At 36.2% G+C, this 26,921-nt stretch overlaps 2 protein-coding genes across 2 annotated transcripts in view; one reads left to right on the forward strand and one right to left on the reverse strand.

The window, feature by feature from the left end:
• LOC115219169 overlaps positions 1 to 4,515 on the reverse strand; it is a 20,700-nt gene extending 16,185 nt beyond the window's left edge. The window contains exon 1 of the mRNA XM_029789276.2: positions 1,988 to 4,515. Coding sequence (XP_029645136.1) covers positions 2,012 to 3,010 — 999 coding nt within the window. The 5' untranslated portion in view covers positions 3,011 to 4,515 and the 3' untranslated portion in view covers positions 1,988 to 2,011. The remainder of the gene's footprint in view (positions 1 to 1,987) is intronic.
• The window catches only part of LOC115219168, a 55,843-nt gene that overhangs the window by 5,311 nt on the left and 23,611 nt on the right, over positions 1 to 26,921 (forward strand). The window contains exons 2-4 of the mRNA XM_029789274.2: positions 12,622 to 12,783; positions 21,482 to 21,637; positions 24,795 to 24,920. Of these exons, the coding sequence (XP_029645134.1) occupies positions 12,622 to 12,783; positions 21,482 to 21,637; positions 24,795 to 24,920 (444 nt within the window). The remainder of the gene's footprint in view (positions 1 to 12,621; positions 12,784 to 21,481; positions 21,638 to 24,794; positions 24,921 to 26,921) is intronic.

The following is a 26,921-nucleotide window of genomic DNA, read 5'->3' on the forward strand; positions in this document are numbered from 1 at the left end:
TGGTGCCCTTTAAGTGTCACTGACACAGAAAGTATTAATGTTATTAGTGTTGTATTGCAGAAATTTTAAGTTTTATGTTTCAGCTTTGTCTTTAATCTTTTACTTGTTTTAGTTAGTGGACTGTAGCCATGCTGGGGCACTACCTTTAAGAATTTAACTGAACAAATCTCTTTTTGCCAAACCACTAAGTTATGGAGACATAAACAAACCAACATCAAGTTGTCAAGCAGACAACTTTACATAGAAATCTTGGTAGCAGATATAGTCAAAGGCTTTACTTTTTGCATATGAAGAGCAACAACATTGCTCTCACTAAAGTTCCTAAGTGCAAGAGACTACTGATGATGAATGTAGGATTGGCTTTATGCAAATGGCATTGTTGGTAAAAACTGAGGAAAGAGACCCAGTGTAATAAAGCGGACAGTGTTCACTGTCATTTTCAAAATATTAAAGTAGTAGTAATTAGGCCTATTGCTAATACTCTTGAACAAGGGCAAGTCCATTGTTTGTTCCCATGAGCTAGGGTAAATAAACAAACATATAACAATTTTCCAATATTTTTCTTTCATTTTTGGATTTTTTTTTCTCATGCCTCTGTTGATTGTGCATCCTTAGTCAGAGAACAGCAGATCTATAGACCACTCTTAGTTTTTTTAGTTAGCCATGTTTGTGGAAAGTGTTATGATTCTTGTGTGTGCGTATGTGTGTTGACCTGTGGCAACAGAATAACAACCATTAATCAGGAACTGCAGTTACTCACAATTAGTTGGTTAGCCATTGACATAGCATATGACTGTTTGATTACAGATGGTCTGGGGCTACATAACAACACTAACAGCAACCATTAGTTAAGGAACAACAAACTTATAGCTGAAGTTGTTCAGTTGACTATCTTCATGTCATAGGACAGCTTGGTCAAGTCTGACATAGGGCTACACAGTCACAACCACTTATCAGAATGGAGGCGAAGGCAGGCAATGTTATATCCCTTGCAGAAGGACACAGCACAATGGTCCCAGTTAAGTGTACCTCTGCAGTTAGCAGGTATTAACTTCTTATATGTCTTTCAAACGTACACATGCAAATATACTTAAACCTACACACAGACACACACACACATATGATAAATTATGATTATTATACTTTGATCTTAGTAAAAAATGCCATGAGCGATAATTTTTGAAAGTTATAATGAACTTGTGAACTTAGAAATCCTATGTTAATCGAAGGGTGATAAATAGGTAGCTATCATAGGTAACATTCATAGATGGTACAAGACATATTCCTTGTAAATATTTGGCACATAGGCAGAAATCCAACTGAAACCCTGTGGCTGATATGAATTCATAGAACATGAGCTTATAGTTCAAAACATTATACACTTCATTGAAACTTTTAAACAAAAACGAAAATGATAAAAGCCTTAATGTAGTTACTATAAACTAGAGCAAATCTTCTGTTAAATCACACTCTACTACCTTAAAGCAAAAGAAACATTAAAGAATGTAGAACTAGGTGCATGACTCTTTAAGAATAAGTCTTGAGATACATGGGACCCTAAGGCCTAGATATGTATGATGTTCAGTCAGGGACCGCTTGAGATTATTCAACAACTTTTAAAGAAACATGCAAGCATGAACATATACACTCACTATGAAGGAAGCTTGTATGTATGTACTTGTAGATACATAAGTACAGTGACCTCTTATTTGTCACTGTACTCCTAGACACACAGAAAGATAGAATGATCAAGGCTGGAAGGTCTTTGATGATAAGTCTACTGAATCAGATTGACATGGAATGAAACAATAATAATAGTTACACTTACAGAAAGAAAACTTAGGCTATTCCTATGTAAGAGTAAATTGATCTTAACATGTATGAAAATATGAAATAGGGTTTACTCTTCTCTATGTTTTATTTGTAATGTGTTAAATGTGAATGCAATTTGAAGAAAGCTATATTTCGGAATGGAACAGTTACATACCTTTTAAGATCCTTGATTGTATTGTCAACAGATTGTGTCATTAAATAAACTGATGGTGCTATTTTTATATATTAGCTTCTCAGATATTGTGCAGTTTGAAAGATCTTCATGTTGTACGTATGGTATATTTTCCCAGAGTTTTGAGCATTGAACACAAATATTCCATCTTGATAAACGTTCATACCTATGCGAGTAGGAATTCTGGCAACACTTATTCACATCATATTCAATCTTCAAGTATTTGAGTGTTTCTCTTGGGCTGTTTATTAAGGCACCTTCGAATGGTCTTTTTGTAAGAGGAAATATCCATTCATGTTCTGATATTGTCACTTTTGTGGCTCTTGTAGCATCATAGAAAGACTTTTCATTTGTGTGCCAAAAGAATATATCAAGGTATGGCCACTTGAATGGAATATTCATGCGAATAGGCACTGAAAGTTTTTTATGAAAGTATTTCCACTGAAAATTCGCTGGGGTGAACAGATAAAAGTCCTTTTGCTTTTTTACACTATTAATTAGGATGTTTTTGTGAGAATGCTCGACATAAATATCTATGTCATCATCCCAAGGTATAAATCCATGGTGGCGATAAGAGCCAAGAAGAGTCCCGCTTTTCATAAAAAATGTTATATTATTCTGTGAGCAGATATCTATGAAATTTTGGAAAACATAAAGGAAAACTACTTTTTCTGTATAGGGAAGATAATGGGTAAAAGTCTGTATTATATTATTACTTTTAGGTGTGAGATCAAATGGCTTGAATGAACCAAGATGAGCTTTACTCAAATTGATTGTTAATCCACTTTCCTGTAGAATCTTGAATACAGTATAATTAGCTCTGTCCATGTAACATTCTTTCACAATAAGTTCTCCATCTAGAAGGATTTTGAAACAATTTCCTCTTTCTTCGGTAGGCTCAATTTTCAAAATGTTTGTATTTTTTATATCTGTTCTGTAATACATCATAAATAGAAAAGAGACTAAGGAGAGCAATATAAAGATATAAGATATCTTTACTGCCATTTTGTAAAAAATATAATTTATGTTGGACAATTATAAACTCACACACACACATACTACATATGTGTGTACGTGTGTATGTATGTATGTGTGTGTGTGTATATATATATTCATATGAATGTGTTTTTATATGTAAATGTATGTGTAATATATTTTAACGATAATGCATAAGTTTGGTCTTGTTTGTATACATACCTTTATCTGTATAAATTTATATTCAAGCTGTATATAGATATGTGTATGTATATTTTATGTATATCTATGTTTGTGTGTGTGTGTGTGTGTGTGTGTCTGTGTGTGCATTCCTATGCCTCATAATGTATTATTTGTTCATTAGATTCTGTCAATTAGCTGCTAATCATTGGAGTGTTTAAATAATGTCTCAATTATTTTGTCAGTTATGTTGAGGGAGAACATCATTCACAGAATCCATAATTGTATCTTTTTTTTTTTTTTCGGTATTTTCAACACACTGGTAATGTTTCTGAAGATAATTTGGTACAGGATACGTGTGTGCATGTCAATTAGGTTATACTTGTCTGGTATTGACATACAATTATTTTACGGATTAGTCAGCTAAGGATGGGCTGTGATTGTAGCCTATATGGGTCCTCTCAGGGAATCAATATTGCTGATGTAAATGGTTGCCTATAGGAAAACAGAGCCAACAAAGGACGCACTGGATAATGAAGCTCTTGATGCATCATACCTGGTAGGAAGTTTTGATATTTGCAGCTGAAACATCTTTGATGATAAGTCTGTTTCATAATGATTATGCTACAAATATAGGAAGAGAATTCTACAAGAGTGTAATTACGAAGAGGAAAGACTGAACAAAGTGTTTCGGGTGGAATCTGGAGTAAAGTGAAACACAGTAATGTAACAAGTGGTAGAGAAGCAGGAACAGGTGACAGGTGTAGCATGCGGTTTACAAATCCTGAGAAACAGAGGCTGTTGTAGTTGTAGTTGAAGAAACTGAGAGAAGGAACAGCAACATCTATGAGCCAGTCATTGTAGTTGAGTGTGTCTTTGCCAATCAAGTAGTTGGTCCTTTTTGTTATACAGCCTGAAATGCTTGTGTGTGTGGCAGTGGGATTCTTCCAAATATGTGCGCAGTAGTCTAATATGAGTTGTCCTTAAGCATTGTAGAGGGTTAAAAACTGAGCAGGAGTGAAACATTTTTGAGAGCTCTGAAAGAAACCTTTGGGATGCATGAAATCATCATGAAAGTCATCAAAGAATATGAAACTTAGTAATTATAGCGACTTAGAAGAGTTTAGTTGTGTATTGTTCAAAGTGTAATGCAAGACTGTGTGCTGCGATTGTGTCTTTGCAAGTTGATAAAGATCAGCTTGTCATATCCTTATTGGAGAACATGAAACAGTGTATGTAATTGTGTGAGGTGTCTAGGATGCATGGAGAAAAAATGATAAAAATTTACTTGCTTTAATTGGATGCTGTCCTAATGCACCCATTACACATATAAATTGTCCATCAAAATGATGCAGAAAAGAATAGACGAAACCTTCCTAAAGAATATGAATGATAGAATATGAATTAGTAACTAAAGACAGGCATTATAAACTATGCCTAGCTGTTCAACATGAGTTGGTTATTGATTTTCCATTACAATGTTATATGTACAATGTGATTATCATGCTTCTGTGTCGTGTAAAAGAGGAGGGGAAAAATCAATTACTTAGAAGGATCATGTATTTTTAAGGGGCTTCAATTCACACTACAGCTATTTTGTTTTGTCTCAAGGCAAAGATTGGTTCCTCACAGCTCCACATTTTAGGGAGGGAATTGTGGACTATATCAATACCAGTACTCGACTGGTACCTTTTTATTGACCCTGATGTGATGAAAGGCAAAGTTGACCTGACAAAATTTGAGCTCAGAACATAAAGGTACATGGCTACATGTCCCTATGTATTTTCTCATCTGATGCTGTACCACTCCTACAAATCCATAACTGCCTCTATGCAAGGAATATTAATTCTTGTTGTTGCTAGGTTATGATTTTCATTTATCTCTTATTTCATCTTTTTTTTTAACGATTGGAAAGAGCTATGCTCATGGTTATTGCAGGCCTTCAAAGACAGTCTGATGGAGCCATGATGAATCACGGTAATTTTTATTGAATACACTTTTCAGGTTTTCAGATGACCCAACCTGAAAACATTTATGGGATGAATCAGCAGAGGAGTCTCTATATGGACACCTGATCAGGTAGAAATATAAACTAAATTGTGATCTTATGTCATATGGAAAAAATACTGGACGTTGTTGTCACAGATATTTTTTTTAAAATGTTGATATTTGTGGCTGGAATGCTTTTAATTGTTAGTCTGCTCACTCAGGGTTGGATTTTGAAACATATCTGGTTTAATATTAGTTGCCTTTAAATACAATTCTCAAGAAAGACTCCAATATTGGTTTTAAATTTTGGCTCACGACCAGCAATTTTGGGAGAGGGTTTAAATCAATTACATTGACCCCAGTACTCAACTGGTACTTATACTATTGATCCTGATAGGATGAAAGGCAAAGTTCTATATTTAAGAGATGAGGAATTATGTACATTATTTACATTTGATGGATATTTGCCCACATTTTGTTTGTTGTTAACACAACATTTCAGCTGATATACTCTCCAGCCTTCATCAGGTGGCATTTGAACACAGAATGTAAAGGTGAATGAAATGCTGCTAAGCGTTTTTCCTGACATGCTAATGATTCTGCTAGCTCGTTACCTTAAGAATCTAATATTGATTTCTAATGTAAACAGACTACATATTTTTGTGGGGAGTGGCTGAGAATGTAATCACTTCACCCAACCTTAGTGCATTAACCCATTAGTATTCAGATTACCTTATCAAATGTAATGCTTATTTAATCACACTGCTTTTAATTAATCATGCATTTGCCCTTAACTTTGAGATTTTGATGATGTGACTGCACATTTTAAGAACGACATTGTAGGATAGGTGTGAGGGGCTGGATCTAGTTGATTTGAACTTAAAACAAGGTAGAATACTTGGGGTAGATATATCTAGCTTAAATGCTAAAGGGTTAATGGTATGTGTTTGTTTATTGACTTTAGATGGATGAAGATCTAAATTAACCTTGGTGGGATTTAAATCCAAGGTATTTTGTTTGGTATTCTGTTGATTCTGTCACCCTACTACTATTAACTTTCTTTTACTTTGACTGTAGCTATGCTGAGACACCATCTTCAAGGGTTTTAGTTGAAGAAATCAACCCCCGTCTACTACTTATTCTTTTGGTCTCTTTTGCTGAACTGCTAGGTTATGAGGACATAAACAAACTAACACCTGTTGTCAAGCGGTGCACATGCACACACACACACACAATGGGGTTCTTTTAGTGCATCTCTACCAGATCCACTCAGAAGGCTTTTGTACACCTGGGTCTGTAGTAGAAGATATTTGGTCAAGGTGACATGCAGTGGGATTGAACCAGAAACCATGTGATTGGGAAGCAGACTTCTTAGCAAATAGCCTTGCAAATAATATCTGCAAATAACTTTACGTTAGTATGGGTTTTGCCCTCCCTACTTTTTGTACCAGTTTCCTATGCTGAGGTTCCAACAATCTAACCAAAATACCAACATATCTTCCATTCAGTGAACTTTTAACATTGTGTTACTATAGTTTCAACTTAAAAACAATTTCACAATTCCTGACATCTGATCATTCCTTAATTATTTGTTAATGGTAGGTAACACAGTTTTTCTTTGGCTATATATAATGAAATCTATACCCTTTAGTGTGGGTCAGATAATTTCTGCGGGTAACATATCTCCTTTCCTTGTTTAAAACTAGTAGTAAATATCAACAGAAGCTCTTAGAAATTAGGATTGTAATTGAGACGTTAATATTGCTGTACTCTACTTTAGTGTCAGAATGCTTAACTTCTGCTTTTTTTACAGTAATTGGTCACACTAAGAAGGATGGACATTTGTAATGTATTGTAAATAGTGAAATAATGCTAGCGTTTTCTGAGGGAGATTCATTTTGTGGTTAGAAGTAAGGAAACACCAGATGTTAGCTGTGTAAGCAGAATATGTACCATCACTGTAGCAATGTTTGCAGATTGTTGTGAATTTAAGTTAATACTTATCTTGAAGCTGATTACAGAATTGAAGATAATCTAAAAATGGTTTTGGTGGTGGTGGTAGTGGTGGTCGCAGTGGCTGTTGTTATTGGTGTTGTCATTCTTCAGAGATAGTTTTTTTGAACTTTTGCTGATGACCTTACAGAACACAACATTTATGGCATATATAACTCCATTTAATCTTATCATTTTGTTAGTTTCCTAGCAGATGGCCAGTATGTGTGTGTCTGTTGGACTAATTCACATGATGAGACTATTAGCACTTGACATTTAAACACAACTTGTTATTTGCAAGCCATTGTCAGTGCCGCTACACTTGCTAAAATTGGCAACCAAATCTTCCTCAGATCACACCCTTCTGTCTCAGACAAGCAAAAGATACATTGAATAATAAGCATATGTCCTGAATAATAATAATAATGATAATAATAATAATAATAATAATAATAATAATAATAATAATAATAATAATAATAATAATTATAACAATAACAACAACAACATTGAAAAATACCTTAGGAATGAGAACCCAGGTTCGAAATTTCCCCAAGATACCTGATGAAGGCTGGAGAGTATATCAGCTGAAATGTTGTGTTAACAACAAACAAAATGTGGGTAAATATCCATCAAATGTAAATAATGTACATAATTCCTCATCTCTTAAATATAGAACTGCGTAAACATGTAGTATAAACATTCAAACATCATCACTACAGTTTCAAATCCTGCTGCGTTTCACTTGGAAGTTTTGGTCCTCCAAATCCGTTTTAGTGTATAAGTCAACCTACCTTGCGTTTTGGCTGTAAATTTCAGTTTGAAAAATTTGATTTGCATGCCTGAAAATACAGTACTCCTAGAAAAAAGATGAGATGTTCAGCTAGAATGCCTGTAATCATTGATCTTATCTGATCAGTCAGAATTGACCTAGGGCTAAACTACAACTTGTTTATTGAGAATATTTCGTTACTAACTTTTATACAAGAGACAATGGCGTCTGGCTGCATTTATATGAATTATTTTGTTGCTGAAGCTGCTCATTTATTGATAAATTTTAGTCTAGGCTTATTTAATTACTTTAAGAACTGATCATGTATTGATTCCAGTTGCTTGGATAATTAATATCTCATGATATTTGTTCTGTGTTCTATGTTTGCCATTTTGCTTTTGTCACATTTAGTGATTAAGTGCTGGTCATGTGTAATAATAATGATAATAATAGAAAATCTATATTTTTGTTCTGAGTCCAAATGTTTTGTAACTTTTATGGCTGTAATGTTAGTCCATTTCTGTATTGTATTAAATGTTTTTTTCTAGGCACTGACATGGCTATGTAGTTAAGTTTTTAGTTTCAAGTTCAGTCACACTGCACAGCACCTTGGACTGACCAATATCTTGTGAGTAAGTTTGATAGATGGAAGCTGTGTGGAAGCCTAGCTTATATATGTGAGTGTGTGAAAACTAATGTTGGTTGAAAACTGCTTGGGAACTAGTGTTGGTTTGTTTACATCCCCATAATTTAGTAGTCTGGTGGTTTGGCAAAAGAGACTGATAGAATAAGTACCAGACTTTAAAAAAAAAAAATAAATAAATACTGGGGTCAGTTTGTTCTACTAAAACCACTTTTGGCAGTGCCCCAGCATGGCCACAGTCCAATGACTGAAAAAGAAAGAAAGTAAACAAAACTTTTTTTTTTAACTTTTTTCTGTGTTTATAGCATTCCTCCCCATTACCCTTCTAAACAGATAGTTGATATTTTTATACTCATTTCCTTATATATGGAAAAGTTCCCATCTATTTTTTCATAATTCTAAATTTTGATATTTTTCATTATTCTATTCCTCTACGAAGGCTTTTTCTCCCCATAAGATAATAATACTACCATTATTGTCCTAAATGCAATTGATGCTAATATTAGATTGCTTTGTTTGCTTTTTGTTGGTAATAACACTGACTCACTAATTTACATCGAAACTGTAATCAATTTCTGGTTATAGAAACTGTGCTGGTTCTTATTATATTTATTTATTTACCTGTGTTCTTTTTAGCACTAATGTTCATTGATGCAATATTCCCATTCATTTTCATTCAATTCATGTTTTGATGCATATTATTTTAGTTTTACTTTAAACACATCTGCATCTGATATTACTACTGCCATTTAGCAATATTCACAAATAATTGCACTGGCCATTCTGTCGATGTATTTCATCTGTTTCACATTTTCTGAGGTACCTTATATGTGTGTGTGTGTGCACACGCACATGCATGTGTGTATAAGTGTATGGAATGTTTGCTTTATGGTCTGACAATTTTTTTACTAAATATGCTATATTTTAATCGGCTATCTGTCTATCTATCTATCTATCTAGCTAGCTATTATTATTATTATTATTATTATTATTATTATTATTAGTGTTATTATTATGTTTGACTTTTGCTTTGTATTTGTACAAGTTGGCTCCAAGTCTCACACAGAGACCTCAAGATAAAACAAGTTAGAAGTTCATGTTGGTGTGTTATGCCTAGGATGTCACATATTTGGTTTTGTTAAATGTTCTAGAGAATGTTTAAGAAACCATAAGAAAATTATGAGTTTATTTTAAAATTTGAGCTTACATAGACAGTATTTTATGTAGGATATGGGCAGTTCCTATGAGCACTATCTTTTGAATTTCTGCCATTTTGGGTTTTCCTGGTATTTGAACTAGGTAGCAACCAGCCCCTTTTGCTATCATTCCTAATAATACCTATGGCAACAGATATTGTTTTAATCTTCAGGTTCCACATTTTGCTAATTTCAATTTCAAGATCTTTATACTTGCTCAGTTTTTGGTAGGTACTGACAGATACATTTATGTCAATTGGGACAGTCATATCAATGAGGAGGCATTGATTTTTGCATGAGGTCTTTCAATATAATGTCTGGCCTATTTGCATCTATCTTTCTGTCAGTTTGAATGGTGAAGTTCTAGAGGAGTGAGATGTGATCATTTTCAAGCACTGGGGGTGGTTTGTGTTCCCACCAGTTTTTATCATGGGGTAGGTCCAGGTTTTTACAAATTACCTAGTGAATATATTGCGCAGCTTTATCATGCCTATTGAGATACTCTGTTGGTGCAAGAAGACTGCACATGGAGACAACATGATCAATGGTTTCGTTTTGTTGTTGACATACACGACATGTTGGGTAGCTGCCATTCTTTAATATGTTGGCCTGGTAGTTTTTTGTAGGTAGGTATTGATCTCAGGTTGCTATGATAAACCCTTCTGTTTCTGATTTTAAGCCAGAAGCTGTTAACCATGGATGGGTAAGGGCTTTGTCAACATTGTCATTATTAGCTCTCTTTGGGTATTTGCCATTGAGAGGTATTTCTTGCCATGTAAGAATATCTAAGGCAGCAGCTTTAGCACGGGTTTTCATATGCTTAACTTTTTCTGTGCTTGTTTCTAGTACATCTAATTCTGAAATTTGGAATTCACTTGTATTTGGAATTCACTTATGTATTCCTTTGCTTGTTTTGTTACTGAGTATGATACTTTCTTGTTTTCATGTTTTGAGACAAGCTTAAACATCCAGTCCTCAGAGTTTTTCAGGTAGGTGTCTAGGCCAATTGTGGAAACCTTCATTGTTAATCCCAGTTGTAAAATTCCATGACCTCCCTCTTTCCTTGGCAGATAAAGTCATTCTATATCTGCCTTAGGGTGGTGCATTCTATGCATTGTCAACAATTTTCGTATTTTTCTGTCAAGATTATATATTTCAGTAATTGACCAGTTAATGATATTGAAATTGTAAGTCATGACTGGTATGGCTAAAGTATTGATTGCTTCGATCCTGTTTCTTCCATCCAGCTCTGTCTTGAGTATTGCTCTTACCTTGCGATAACATTCTTTTCTGATCCTTTCCCTCATCACTGAATATTTGATCATCATCATCATCATCATCATAATCATCACCATCACCATGATGATGATGATGATGATAAGCTAGAAGAGCTGTTAGCACACCAGGCAAAATGCTTAGTGGCATTTTGTCCATCTGCACAATCTGAGTTCAAATTCTGCTGAGGTTGACTTTGCCTTTCATCCTTACATGGTTAATAAATTAAGTACCAGTGAAACACTAGTGTCAATGTAAATGACTTAATCCCTTCCCCTAAATTTCAGGCCTTTTACCTTTAGTAGAAAGACTTATTATCATTTGAGTGAGAGAGCAGTACATGCCATCAAAGTGATACTGGGATAAAATATGCAAAGCCCAATACACCTATGATGAGTACCCATCTGATAAGGGTACACAAGGTACATGCATCACAACCATATGTGCATGACATAGTGATCTCATATCAAGATAAACTGCGCATGGCCTTGCAGGTGGGGCCCAGTTAGAATTTTCTTCAGGTTGAGTAGCCCATCCCACTCAAATGGTCCTTGAATAAAGCTTGTTTAAGGGTGTTGAATGAAACACCCTTGTTTCCAGAGGTCAATTATTCGAACCCCATTTATATGTATGAACAGCACAGTCTGTAGTGAATGTGTTTTTCTATACTTTTTCACAACCCGCTTCCTTCCATTTTAAGTGTGTCTGTTTATATATATTTATATATGTATGTGTAAATGCGTGTGTCTATAATTCTATTTTCTATGCATCTTTCTAAATAAACATACACAAACATATATACACTCACTCAAATATATAAATATACTTTATACAAACACACACATACATACACACACACACAAACATTCACATTCCTCCCTTTTACACGCACACACATATACTCACACAGAGTTGAAGCACTGTTTGATTTTTGTTTCACCTTTGACTTTTCACCATCTCACTTCCATTGGTGGATCACCCCTTGCTTTCTCATTCATATGTTGTGACGCAGAAATACACAAGAGTATTATTATAGTAGAAGATACACGACACTCTGCCACTTCCTCTTTCTCATTGCTGTTTGTTTCTCTCACTCTTTCTCAGTCATGGCTATTATTCTCACTACTTCTTCACTGAATTACTATTTTTTGTCCTCTCCCTTTACCCTTATTGCATGATTTTGGACAAATATATATATATATATATATATATATATATATATACACACGCACACACATACACACACACACACACACACATATATATATACATATATATATATATATATATATATACATACACACACACACATATATATATATAGATCAGTAGCCACTACACACATTTTTTCTCTCCTTGTTTCTTTCTGTGTTCCTTTCTGTAGAAGAGCATAGGCTTGAAACGTAAAAAACTTTTTCAATTCCTGAGCATTATACTAATACATCTGTTTGTTTTCTACACCACCTGTATTCGTCTTTTGTTTTTTTCATGAACTCTCCCCCTATATATATATATATATATATATATATATATATATATATATATAAGAACACTACACTCATTATAATATAAGATTATTGTTGTTATTATCCAGTTGGCCCAGCTAATAGAACTGAGTGATAATCTAAAGGAGAGCGAAATCCATCTACCATCCGTTGAAAACAAAAGCATTGTGACTTTTGTTAAAGATGTACATGATGCTACTCAAACTTTAGAATCTGTTGCTAAACATTGGATTGAGGCTTGCAGAAATGATGTAAGTACAAAGAAGACTTTTCCTTTTCTTTTCAAACTGTTGTGTACATAATTAAATTTACCAAAGAGGAAAAAGAAAATGTTATCCTTGAAAACTTTGTCTTTTACATGTACCAGTTGTCAGACTACAGCCATGCAGGGGCACCACCCTAAAGAATTTTAGTTGAATGAATTGACCCCCAGAACTTATAATTTTTTTTCTTTTTTTGAGTTTGGTATTTATTCTATTGCTCTCTTTTGTTGAACTGCTAAGTTATGGGGGATGTAAGCACACCAACATGGTTGTTAAGCAGTGGTGGGGGACAAACACAGACACAAAGACACACACATAGATACATATATTTACATAAATATATATATATATATATACATTTCTGTATATATTATATATTTATATATATAATTTAAAATGAGGGTGAGAAATTAGATATTAATTTAATTAACATCAATTTTACACCAGTGGTCTAGCATATAAAAATCTGAAGGTTCAGTAAATTGTATTATATACATATGAGGGGGCTGACCACTATGTGGACAACCCTTATTCTAGAAGTAGATCCGCTATGGTCTTACCATTAAGAAATGTTCTCAAGAAAAATTTAGTAAACACCAGAATTTTCTGGTCATCCCTCTCATCCCTCTCATATGTATATATATATATATATATATATATATATATATGTAAACATATATAAGTGTATGTCACAAAAAATCAAAAATCAAAATCAGAATCAAATTCAGGATCGAAATCAATATGGAAATTGTAGTTGTGACTGATGCCAGTGCCGCCTGACTGGCACCCGTGCTGGTGGCATGTATTAAACACCATTGAAGCGTGGGTCAATACCAGTGGCGCCTGACTGACTCCCATGCCCGTAACACATAAAAAGCACCCACTACATTCTCAGAGTCTTTGGCATTAAGAAGGGCATCCAGCTGTAGAAACCTTGCCAGATTAAATTGGAGTGTGGTGCAGCCTTCTGGCTTGGCAGTCCCCAACCAAACCGTCCAACCCATGCCAGCATGGAAAACAGACGTTAAACAATGATGATGATCTTGATGATATGTGTGTCACTGGCATGAGTGCCTTTTACATGTCACTGGCATGGATGCTGTTTATGTGTCATCAGCACAGCTGCCTTTTATGTGCCACTGGTACTAGCTATGACTACAATTTTACTTGGCTTGTTGGGTCTTCTCAAGTGCAGCAAATCATCCAAAGTCTCAATCACTGCTCATTGCCTTCCTGTATCTACCTCTTCCATAGGTTTCATCTACAGTTAGAGATTGGCACCTCTTTATGCAGGCAGTTATCCCCATCTATAAGCATCACATGACCATACCAGTGCAGTCTTCTCTGTTGCACACTACATCTGATTCCTCTAACATTATAACATATTACTTCAACTTTACCCAGTATCTTCTTTAGCTCTTTCAGTGCCATGTTTCTGTTGAAATACGCTGCTCCAGCTTCAGAAATTTCTATCTCAGAACCTTAGGTTTCTTGTAGATAACTTCCATTATTAGCTCAAGTACTTTTCCCAATCAACTCATTTGTGCTCAGTTTATCCATGGACTGATGTTGCTCACCCAAAAGATAAGAATTAACTTGTTCTTTAATCTGTTGTGTCTGGGGAGAGTCGTTTTCTTTTTGTGCCTTATAATGTAACACACTCACCAGTAAAATTTCCACTTATTTCTTATTTTTATTTTCCTAAAATTTTCGTTGCGTCTTGCAACCTTTTCAATAGTCTTGACTCTGTCCGTTATTTACGCTGTTCTTTAATAGCTTCTATAAATCTTCTATATTCTCATGATTTGTTTTTGCAGCAAGAGAGAAATAGCTTGGTACCAAACATAGGCGACAGTTCCTTGTAATTCTATCCAGACTATCTTACTTCTGCTTATATTCTTTCATTTCTCTATAATGCTGTTAATTAGTAAGCAAAAAAAAAAAATAATAATAAAATCCTTTCTAGCCAGCTGATTTTGCAGTTATCTCACTAGAAGGCATGTGGTTTAGTGGCTAAGGTATTCAATTAACAATTGTAATGTTGTGTGCCTGATTCCCATCAGCATGTTGTGTCCTGAGCAAGAAACTTCATTTCACATTGCTCCGGTCCACTCACTTGGCAAAAATGACTTGTACCTGTAGTTCAATGGGTCAGCCTCGTCACATTTTGTGTTATGCTGAATCTCCCTGAGAATGATATTAAGGGTATGCATGTCTGTGGAGTGCTCAGCCACTTGCATGTTAATTGCATGTTGATCAGATAAACTGGAATTCTCATCGTCATAAGTGATGGAGGGCCATTTTTTTTTTATCTCACTAGAAATTTGGCAACTCTGACAGTCCAATCTAATTCTCTCTTCTCCTACGTTTTCTATACCTCTGTCGAATACTTTCACAACATGATTTGCCATCAGTTTGAGGCTTCTGTAATTAACTAGCAGTTTATAATTAGTCCTATTCTCTCAGTTAATTGGGATTACTTACCAACTAAATTAAACCTAATTTATTTAATCCTCCTGTTCTATGCACAATGTTGCTCGTTATTGGGTCAGTTTTTCTAAAGGCAACTGGTATGGTCATCAACTATCTTCTCTCTGTGTCTGCTCTGATTTCTTCTTCCTTTCAGTGTCCTAGTTGTCACCAAGTGCTCAAGGTTTTGTTTTTCTCATAGTGTCCAGTGTTGTTAGTTTGTTGTCTCCCTTTGTTGTTGGGAAACTTTTTGGTCTTTACTCGATTTGTTTCACTCTATCTGTATAGGGCACCTTTAGCATTCTCCTAAAGGACCATATCCCTGCAACTTAATGGAATGACCTTGTTTCCAAGTTAGTCCATTAATTCTTACACTGCGTATTGGTGAGGTTTTCTTGTTTTTTTTTGTTTTTTTTTAAACTGTTAAGACTTCGACTCATTTTACTCTTTGTTATTTATAATGGTTTACCATTTAAGTACAAGGCCAGCACTGTTGATGGGAGGTGCTTGTTGAAACCATTGACCTCATTACTTGACTGGTACATTATTTTATAAACTCTGAAAGGGTGAAAGACAAATTTCACTTTTGCAGGATTTGAACTCAGAACATAAAAAGAACCAGAAGAAATACTACCAGGCATTTTTTTCTATTCTAATGTTTCTGCTAATCACCATTTTCTTCTCATCATTAATAATACTAACTAATGTGTATAGATCTTTAACTGTTGTTGCTGTAAGACTATGTTATTTGCATAAAGGTTATTGTTAATATTCTATCCTGCTAAGACGTCGAGCTGGCAGAAACATTAGCACGCTGGGCGAAATACTTAGCGGTATTTCATTTGCTGCTATGTTCTGAGTTCAAATTCCGCCGAGGTCGACTTTGCCTTTCATCCTTCCGGGGTCGATAAATTAAGTACCAGTTATGCACTGAGGTCGATGTAATCGACTTAATCCCTTTGTCTATCCTTGTTTGTCCCCTCTATGTTTAGCCCCCTGTGGGCAATAAAGAAATAAGAAACATTAGCATGCTGTATACTTGGTAGATATTCAATAGATCACATAATTATTTTACTGTACAATGAAAATGGGTCTTGTGTTAATACCAAACATCCTTGCCAAACTCCTCTCATGATTCCAGGTTTGTTCTATTTCATTTTTAAGTCTGATTGCTGCTGTTTTTTGCCAATATGTACTTCAGAGTAACATGGCGAGCTGGCAGAATTATTATTAGCATGCCGAACAAAATGCTTAGTAGTATTTCATCTGTCTTTATGTTCTGATTTCAAATTCTACCAAAGTCAACTTTGCCTTTCATCCTTTCAGAGTCAATAAAATAAGTATCAGTTGAACAATGGGGTTGATGTAATCAACTTACCTCTGCCTCCAAAATTGCTGACTTTTTGCCAAAATTGGAAATACAATATATATATGTGGTTCAGATTATTTGTAAGTCCATTGTGCCTAGATTTACTGGGTGGTCAGTCTAAATTTGTCAGTTTCCATAAGAGGAAAAGAAAGTACAATATCAACATACAAAAATGAAAGTATTTTTTAAAGAATCAAAAAGTATCGACTAACTTTTGGCTGAGAGATAACAGTTTACTCAGAGAAGCTACCCTCAGCTTCCACCACAGCATCAAGATGGCTCAAAAATCCAGCACATGCATTCCTTACTGTGTTCCTTGGAAGATCTTTTCAAGGAGGTGTCTCTCAGATCTTTTCAAAGAGGTGGCAGTGAATTTTGGCGTGTGGATTCAGTCAGGATGCCTGCTGTGTCGTAGTCTCTGTTGCTACTTTCTATGTCATGTCTTACTGTCTTTTCAGTGTTGACAGAGCACTGAGAAGTAGTAGTACAAGACCTGTATTTATAAAGCAATGATATATAAATACAGACCTTGTACTTCCATTGTCCATTCAATGATGTACACAGCATCAACTGTACACAGAATGTACACAGCATTAACTGTTCCTTTCTCTTTAACAAGTCAATACTGTGTTTCTATTTCTAATATTTCTCATTCAGAATCTAAATGTCAGGACAAGTAACAATATATTTGTAATGTAACCCATAAAGCTGATGGTTTTCTAAAACTCGCATCCTATTGCCCCAGTTTTTTTTTTTTTTTTTTGGAAAGTGCTTTATAGATTAATTTGAATATTCCTTCTAACCTTCATCAGAGAGACTTATTTTGTCAATTCCAAAGTCTTCTAATACCTCAATCATCACTGTAAGGATATTATCTGGTCCAGTGCGTGTCTTTCACTATCCTATACATATTCATTCTTTAACAACCTTTTGTAATAACTTTCACACTTTTTTATTTCTCCTTCCACTGTAGGCATATACAGCAGTGTGGCTTTGAATATATTTATTTTCAATGACATCCTGATTCATACAAACAATTTATCTTGCAACTATTCCAATACTTCATGTGACTCATCCTCATTAGTAAATCTCTCGCTCCCAGCTTCTCCCCATAGATAACCTAACATCGCATTTACTACATATTTTTTTTGGTATTGTTTCCTGCTATACTACCTGTTCTTTTTTTTTTTTTTATTCTTCCTAGAGATACTGATTATTTGATGTGGGCTTATTATCTATCATACAATTCCACCATCACTATGTCAGTTTCTAAGCAGATGCCTTGTTCAGTCACAGAGCTAGTCAGTGGCTTAAAACAGGTTATCTCTCAAGATTCTCTATTACATTCAACAAGGCCTGCTAGCAGTTCAATCAATAATGTACCAGACAACCAGCAATTCATATTCTGTCCTTTGCCTTATTTCCATTACCAAGTTACTTAGTTTTCAATGACCAATTCCACTTGTCTTTAACTTGTATCCTTCACAGATACAAGTATTATTCTTGTTTATGCAGTATGGTATGATTTTAGGGAGAGTTGGTTACTTTTTCTAGCAGGCCAAGTGCCTGTATATAGTAGGTAAGGGCAATATAGTAGGTAAAGGCAGCGAGCTGGCAGAAACGCTAGCACGCCGGGTGAAATGCTTAGCGGTATTTTGTCTGCCATTATGTTGTGAATTCAAATTCCGCCGAGGTCGACTTTGCCTTTCATTCCTTTCGGGGTCGATAAATTAAGTACCAGTTACGCACTGGGGTCGATGTAATCGACTTAATACCTATGTCTGTCCTTGTTTGTCCCCTCTGTGTTTAGCCCCTTGTGGGTAATAAAGAAATAGGTAAGGGCAACTTTTTTTGAGAAGCAGGCTGCATGAGATATGACTCATAATTAGGTAAGCCACACTACAAAAGAAATTCAAGGTGGTTTTTACATTTGGCAAACCATTTCAGAAAGTCCTAAGGAGTGCATTTTGTCTATGACTGGTTATATGATCCCTCATTGGCTTGTGTGGTTCATAAAAGGCACCTGTGCCATTCACACATAAAAGGCACCCATGCTGGTGATACATAACTACATAACAGACACCTACTATACTCTGTGGACTGGTTGGCATTAGAAAGGGCATCTAGGTGTAGGAACCAAGCCAAAACAGACTGGAGCCTGGTGCAGCTCTCTGGCTTAACGGTTCCAGTCAAACCATTTTACCCAGGCTAGCATGGAAAATGGATGCTAAATGATGATAATCATGATCATGATCATCATTATGATAATGATGCTTGTATGTGTGTGTGTGTGTATGTATATGTAAGTATGTATGTATATGTTTGTATATACACTGGTGAAAATAAATTTAAGACCGATGATAAAAGTTCTATTTCTTACAAATTATTTTCATCTTTTACACCTTATGCAGAATTTATTTCTCTTTCGAATGATGCAGGCAGACAATAACTATTTTTATACAACTTGAAGAATTCTCATGCTAAATTAATATAAACGTTTCAAATTTACCGGCAAAATTAGTTTATGACCATGTAATATGTATGCAAATTGTTTTGATGTACTTGACTCAATAGGTCTCCTGAAGCACAGCAGGTCGCCCTACAATCCAAGGTACTTTTGAAACAGCTGGGGCTGGTTATGCGAAACAGGTGTAGGATAAAGCAATGAACTCACTTTATTTGCCACATCTTCGCAGTCACAGTATATCTTCAGAGGTCTCGGTCTTTTGGCATTGCCTCTGTGAGGCACAACGTTCAAAGGTCATGCTTCACTACCTCATCCCATGTCTTCTTGGGTCTACCTCTACCCCAGATTCCTTCAACTGTTTGGAAGTGGCACTTCGTCACACAGCTCTCCTCGTTCATCTGTAGTACATGACCACACCAGCGCAAACATTTCTCTTGCATACCACATCCGATATATATATATACATATATATATGTGTATATATTCATATATATGTGTGTGTGTGTAAATGTATATATACATACAAACATATCATACATATATATCATCATCATCATCATTTAGCATCCGCTTTCCATGCTAGCATGGGTTGGACTGTTCAACTGGGGTCTGGGAAGCCAGAAGGCTGCATCAGGCCCAGTCTGATCTGGCAGTGTTTCTATGGCTGGATGCCCTTCCTAACGCCAACCACTCCGTGAGTGTAGTGGGTGCTTTTTATGTGCCACCCGCACAAGTGTCAGATGGGGCTGGCAAACGGCCACGGACAGATGGTGCTTTTTACATGCCACCGGTACGGGGGCCAGGCGAGACTGGCAACGGCCATGAACAGATGGTGCTTTTTACATGCCACCGGCACGGAGGCCAGTCGGCGCGGCACTGGCAACGGCCACGATCGGATGGTTCGCTAACTTGTCACCGGCACTGGCATATAGGATGTTTTTCTTCTGCTAAATATTGTTTTAAAAGCAGTTTATGTGGATGGGAAGCAAACTTCTTATCACACAGCTACACCTTCAACTTTGTCATTATACATGATGAAATTTATTGAGATCTGTCATCACTAAATATAGATTTTTTTGTTGCTGTTTACATTATTCTTCATTATCATCATTATTACACTAACGTCTACTTTCCCTTGCTGGCATATGAAATATACTTACCATATCAGTTAATAATTCAGTTATCAATTCACTTTTGATTTATTTATAACTGATTTGATATTTTATTCATCTCATGGGGATTGCATCCAAGCAGAAATAAATTCTCAATGTGTTGTGCCTGAGATCTAGTTTGATTCCCAGTTGTTGCTAATTCACACTACATATGTTGCTAATAAATTTTTCAATCAAGTGTGAATGCCACAGTTTCATTTCCATTCTCCTATTGATACACTAAACACAGTGTGTATGCAAGAAATTTAGACTTTTATTTATTTTTTTTTATCAGAGGTGGGAAATAGTCAGTTCAACTTCTTGGAATCAATAGTTATGGAAGTCCCATGTCACCATATCATTTTCATTTGAAGTTTTTTGGGTAACTCGGCATTGTAAGATAGTGAAGCGTTATTAAACTGTACAGCTTAACCCTTTATCATTCAGATTACTCTGTCCAATGTAATGCTTATTCTTTCACGTTGTTTTGAATTTATCATGCATTATTGTGTGGCATTGAGATTTTGATGAAGTGATTGTGTATTTTCAGAGTGACGTTGTAGGATAGGTGTGAGAGGCTAGATCTGAGCAGTTTGAACACAAAACAGATAGAATATTTTGGCCAGAACCAAATTCGATGACTGGCACCCGTGCCAATGGAGCGCTAACAGCTCCATCAGAGTGGGATCACTGCTAGAGCAGCTGTCTGGCTTCCGTGCCGGTGGCATGTAAAAAGAACCATTTGAGCGTGATCATTACCAGTGTCGCCTTACTGGCACGTGAACAAAACATTCGAGCGAGGTCATTGCCAGTGCCACTGGACTGACTCCTGTGCAGGTGGCACATAAAAAACATCATTTTGAGCGTGGCTGTTGCCAGTACTGCCAGACTGCCCCTTGTGCTGGTGGCACGTAAAAGCACCCACTACACTCTTGGAGTGGTTGGCATTAGGAAGGGTATCCAGCTGTAGAAACTCTGCCAGATCAGACTGGAGCTTGGTGCAGTCATCTGGTTTGCCAGTCCTCAGTCAAATTGTCCAACCCATACTAGCATGGAAAGCGGACGTTAAATGATGAGGATGATGGCCAATTTAAATGCTAAAGAATTAAAGAACAGTGGAAAACAGTGAGAAAAATTAACTTATTAGTTTAAAGCATGATTTTTAAAAAATTAAGCTGACTTAAACAACATTATTTTTATAGAATGTCTTGTTTGGTTTTCTTTTAACAGTCACTGAAAACTCAAATGTCCCAAGCCTGTGAACAATTGCAGGATGCCAGTAATGGAATTTATAGAACTATGAATCAACTGGAGCATGATGCAAGCAGTGGAATGTGCAAACAGTTAATTAATGCTTCCAAAGAAGTACTGCAACAGACATTTCAGGTATACACCTTTGCATTTTTGTTTGTACATTTAAGGACTTCATTTTCTAACAGCTCCTCCTTTTTAAAATGGTAGGGAGATAAGCAGTTCTTTGTTGCAAATTGAGTGACCACAGACCACATAGAGTTTTCCTGATGTGTTAGTGTGGATTATTTAAGGTATGAAGAGAATTTAGTTGTGAGACCTCTTGTGTTATATGTATTATTTTTGTACTAAGATGTATTGTGTCAATGATAGTTGTTGGGAGTTTATTAAAGTGTTATAGTTCAGGTGTGTATCTTGGTGGAATATCAGAGTAATGTTGAGTCAATAACTAACTGGAACTCCGTCAGTTATAACAATGAGGGTTCCAGTTGATCCAATCAGTGGATCAGCCTGCTCATGACATTAAAGTGCAAAGTGGCTGAGCAAACTACAGACACACATATCCTTAATGTAAATTCTCAAGGAGGTTCAGTGTGACACAGAGGGTGACAAGGCTGGCCCCTTTGAAATATAGGTACAACTCATTTTTGCCAACTGAATAGACTGGAGAAATTTGAAACAAAGTGTCTTGCTCAAGGACACAGAATGCAGCCAGGAATTAGCTCATGATCGTTGAATCAATGTGGAACCACAAACCAATGAAGAGACCACATGTGAACAAGGAAGTCAAAGTTTACATAATCATTTGACTGGCCAGAAATAGCAGTCAAATTCCATACTGTCAACATAAAATGATGAATTCCTTCAAATTCTATACTGTCAATATACAATGATAAATGGGTAGAATAACCTAGTGAGGATGGTCATGGCTGGAACATTGGTTAAACAGCAAAAATTTAACATAGAAATATACAGACCAGCACATTATTGGGAAAGCAAGCATCCTTAATAACATGCAATATTTATGAGACTTGTACATGTCTTACAAAACAAGGGAGTTGTTATTGATGTATAGTCCTATTCTGTTCTTCATCAGTAGAATTATTTGAAAGAATTAATGTTATTGTTAGGTATGTGGTGGCACAGGCAGGTTTAGAGATTATGTTTTTGGTAACAAGGGAGAAATACAAAAATAAAGGAATTTCTAACATTGACACAAGGCCTGAAAATTTTGGGGAGTGGATTTTTTTTTTTTTTTTGTTGATTATTGTTTTACTTCAGTGCTTCCCTGTGCTTGAACCAATGATAGCAACCTCTTTGTAGATTACCAGCTTGTTAAAAATAGCAGTCTAGCATTCCTCAAATCAAACTCTGCCATCTTAAAAAAGGAAGCACACACTGGACATTATTGTCATTGATACACTATGTTTGCAAAAGACAAAAAAAAAAGAAAAAAAAAAAGAAAACAGGATGGGCAAGACTGGAAAGTTCTACTTGATCAGGGTTAATTAGAGCAGTGGTTCTCAACTAGGGTCCATATGGCCCTTGGGGTTCTATATAAGATTTTGTTATTAAAATTTGTCTGCAATAGGCATGGCACCTTGGGCAAGTGTCTTCTACTATAGCTTCGGGCTGACCAAAGCCTTGTGAGTGGATTTAGTAGACGGAAACTGAAAGAAGCCCATCGTATATATATGTGTGTGTGTATATATATATATATATATATATATATATATATAAAGGAAATGAAGAAAATGCTGACAAAATAATTTAAGTAAGGGAGAGTGTATTTAATTAGGTGAAAGTTCTTTTTACCAGTTGCGCATTTGTTATGCTTATCAAAAGATATTTTTTTAAGAGAGATAGAGTTCCTTTCTGATAGATTTTTTTCTCTTATATATATATATAACCAAGTTAACTGCTCACAATCAACAAGGATCCATCACCAACATCAGCAGAGATTTCATCAGTCAAGTTGATGATTTCATGTACCTTGGTTCTGAGATGGCCTCAACTGAAAAGAATGTAAAAACTCTGACAACCAAAGCATGTTTAGCCCTAAACAAACTGGATGTTGGCTGGAAATCAACTTTGTCAGATGATCTTAAGAGGAATTTTTTCCGTGCAACAGTAGAATCAATCTTTTTATATAGAGTAACAGCCTGAACACTTACCAGAAAACTGAGATCCACACTAAATCCAACTTGTACCCAAATGTTAAGAGCAGTCTTAACAAGCAGTATATATATATATATATATATATATATATATATACAGTAGCTCTGAGATTTGTCATTGTTATATATATATATATATATAGATAGACCCAGGAAGACATGGGATGAGGTGGTCAAGCATGACCTCAGAGCATTGGGCCTCACTGAGGCAATGGCGAAGGACCGAGATCTCTGGAGATATGCTGTGACTACAAAGACCCGGGCTGCTTTCTGCAGCAATTCCACATACCCCCTACCCATTCTAAGTACCCCGGATCCCCAAAGTACCCTGGATCCCCAAAGTACCCTGATCCCCCAAAGTACCCCGGACCTCGTTGCCCCCGTGCCGCTGACACGTTAAAATGCTCGAACCGATCGTGACGATGCCGGACCCTCCGGCCCCTGTGCAGGTGGCACGTAAAAAGCACCCAATCCACTCACGGAGTGGTTGGCGTTAGGAAGGGCATCCAGCCGTAGAAACTCTGCCAGATTCAGACTGGAGCCTGGAGCGGCCCCTGGCTTCCCAGACCCGGTCGAACCGTCCAACCCGTGCTAGCGCGGAAAGCGGACGTTAAACGATGATGATGATGATGATGATGATGATATATATATATATATATGATGGGCTTCTTTCAGTTTCCATCTACCAAATCCACTCAATGAGGCTGTTGTATAAAACACTTGCCCCAAGTGCCATGTAGTAGGACTGAACCTGGAATATATGGTTCAAAAACAAAATTTTTACCTATTTCTTTATTACCCACAAGGGGCTAAACATAGAGGGGACAAACAAGGACAGACATAGGTATTAAGTCGATTACATCGACCCCAATGCGGAACTGGTACTTAATTTATCGACCCCGAAAGGATGAAAGGCAAAGTCAACCTCGGCGGAATTTGAACTCACAACGTAACGACAGACGAAATACCACTAAGCATTTCATCCGGCGTGCTAACGTTTCTGCCAGCTTGCCGCCAAACTTTTTACCACATAGCCATGCCTGCACCTATTAATTAACATTGATATTTAAAGATAGTAATATGATATATTCATTTATTTATTTTTCTTTTTACAGGTATTAATTATAGCCAGTAGCTCAGAACTCAAAGAATTACCCATGATTGTAGGTCGGGTTAAAAATAGAGTAGCTTTCCTGAAATTGAACAGCTCCAACCCAGAGTTGGTAAGCAAATATTTTAAGGTAAGGGGCATTTTTCTTTTCCTTAAAAATGATATCCTTCTTTCTCTCACTCTCTAATATAAAATAGTTACTGAAATCTAAACAATTTATTTTAAAATGTCTGTTCATTTTATATAAAATGAGCGTACATTTTAAAATTGTTTAAAATTCCGTTGTTCATTTGTTTAACATTTCTTTTTACATGTTTGCGTGGCTTAGATTAGGGTATTTGAGGCAGGATTTTTACAGCTGGGTACTCTTCCTGTTGCCAACCCTTACCTATTTTTCAAGTAAGGGATTTATTTCGTCCAGAGGAACTCAAATGTACTGAGCCAGTGGATGATTTGTTGACAGGAAATATCGACAAACCATCAGTTGCAGTTTGTAGCTTATCCACAGAAGAGTGGAAAATAAACAGCATTGCTTGTGTGATGGGGATGCTTGTTTGCAGCCATCGCATCATGTCAAGACAAGGATACATGCACACACACACACACACATGCACATACACACTTATACATAAACATATATATATATATATGCTTTCAGTCTCCATCTACCAGATCTAGTCATAAGGCTTTGATCGGCTTAAGACAATAATAGAAGACACCTACCCAGTGGTACTGAGCCTAAGACCACATAGTTGGGAAGCAAGCTTCAAGCTTCTTTACCACTCAGCCACACCTGCACCAACACACACACACATCCATGACTTTCAGGTGTTTTAACACTCGATGCTTTGAGGGATCCATCTCCACCATGCTAAATTGCAGCCTGTAGGTGAACTAGCAAAGCACATACATTGAGTATGTGTGTTCAATAATAAACATACACACACACCCACACTCTCTCCCTCTCTCTCACACACACATACACGCACATATAAGATGGGCTTCAGGACTGTTTACTTTATTCACTTACAAAGCATTGATTGGCCTTGGGCTATAGTTAAAGATTCTGGCCCAAGGTGCTATACAGTGGGATTGAACCTGAAACCATGTTGTTGCAAAGCAGGTTTCTTAACCAAACACCATGCATTAGAGGTATTTTATGAAAAAAAAAAAACTTTTACATTTACTAAAAATTGGCATATTCTATAGCCATTCTTACACCATCAAGTTAAATAAAATAAATAAATGTGCCCTTTTTAAAGCCTAGCCAGGTTCATGGGCCCAGTTTCCCGGTTTCTATGACATATGTGTCCCCCAGCTGGACAGAATGCCAGTCCATCGCAGCGTTACTCATTTTTGCCAGCTGAGTGGACTGGAGCAACGTGAAATGAAGTGTTTTGCTCAAGAACACAACGTGTCGCCTGGTCCAGGAATCGAAACCACAATCTTATGATCATGATGTTGACACCCTAACCACTAAGCCACGCGGCTCCACCATCAAGTTACAAAAAGAAAAACAAAAGCAATGGCATATGTGAAATATCACTGAAATGACACTTGTAATAGTAAACAGTGCTATATAGTAGAAATAAGTACATTACCTAGCAACACTACCATCCATCTTGTGTTAATTGAACATCTGAAGATGTAAAATAAACATTAGAACAGGACTGATTCACCAAGTTTTACGTTCTTAAGAAAGCAGCTTTCTTTTCTTGGATTGTTGAATGTAATCGCTTCTGTTCCAGTCTCTTATTTGATCCCAACAATGGTCTGTCATCTTATCTATGTTCCACCAACCTGGGCATCTATTTTTCTGTACGTTTTATGTTTTAGTGGAAACGTTCTCCTACTTGTTCCTAGAAGAAAAATAAAAATGATAGCTTAAAGACAGATTTAGGGCCATTTTTGCCACATAATCTATTTCTTCTGCATCAGTTTTGACATAGTTTAGAGAAATAAATTTCTCTCATTTATATCCTTTAAATATAATTAAAAAAAAGACCCTATACTGCTTGGAAGTTGCACCTATGCATTACTCCCGCATCCAGCACACCCTGGCAGAGCTCTATCAACACAACAATCCCTATCTCTCCACTTGCAGTTATCATTTCCACACTTACTTCTGATG

Source organism: Octopus sinensis, linkage group LG14 (genome assembly GCF_006345805.1).
Source record: "Octopus sinensis linkage group LG14, ASM634580v1, whole genome shotgun sequence".
Classification (NCBI taxonomy): domain Eukaryota; kingdom Metazoa; phylum Mollusca; class Cephalopoda; order Octopoda; family Octopodidae; genus Octopus; species Octopus sinensis.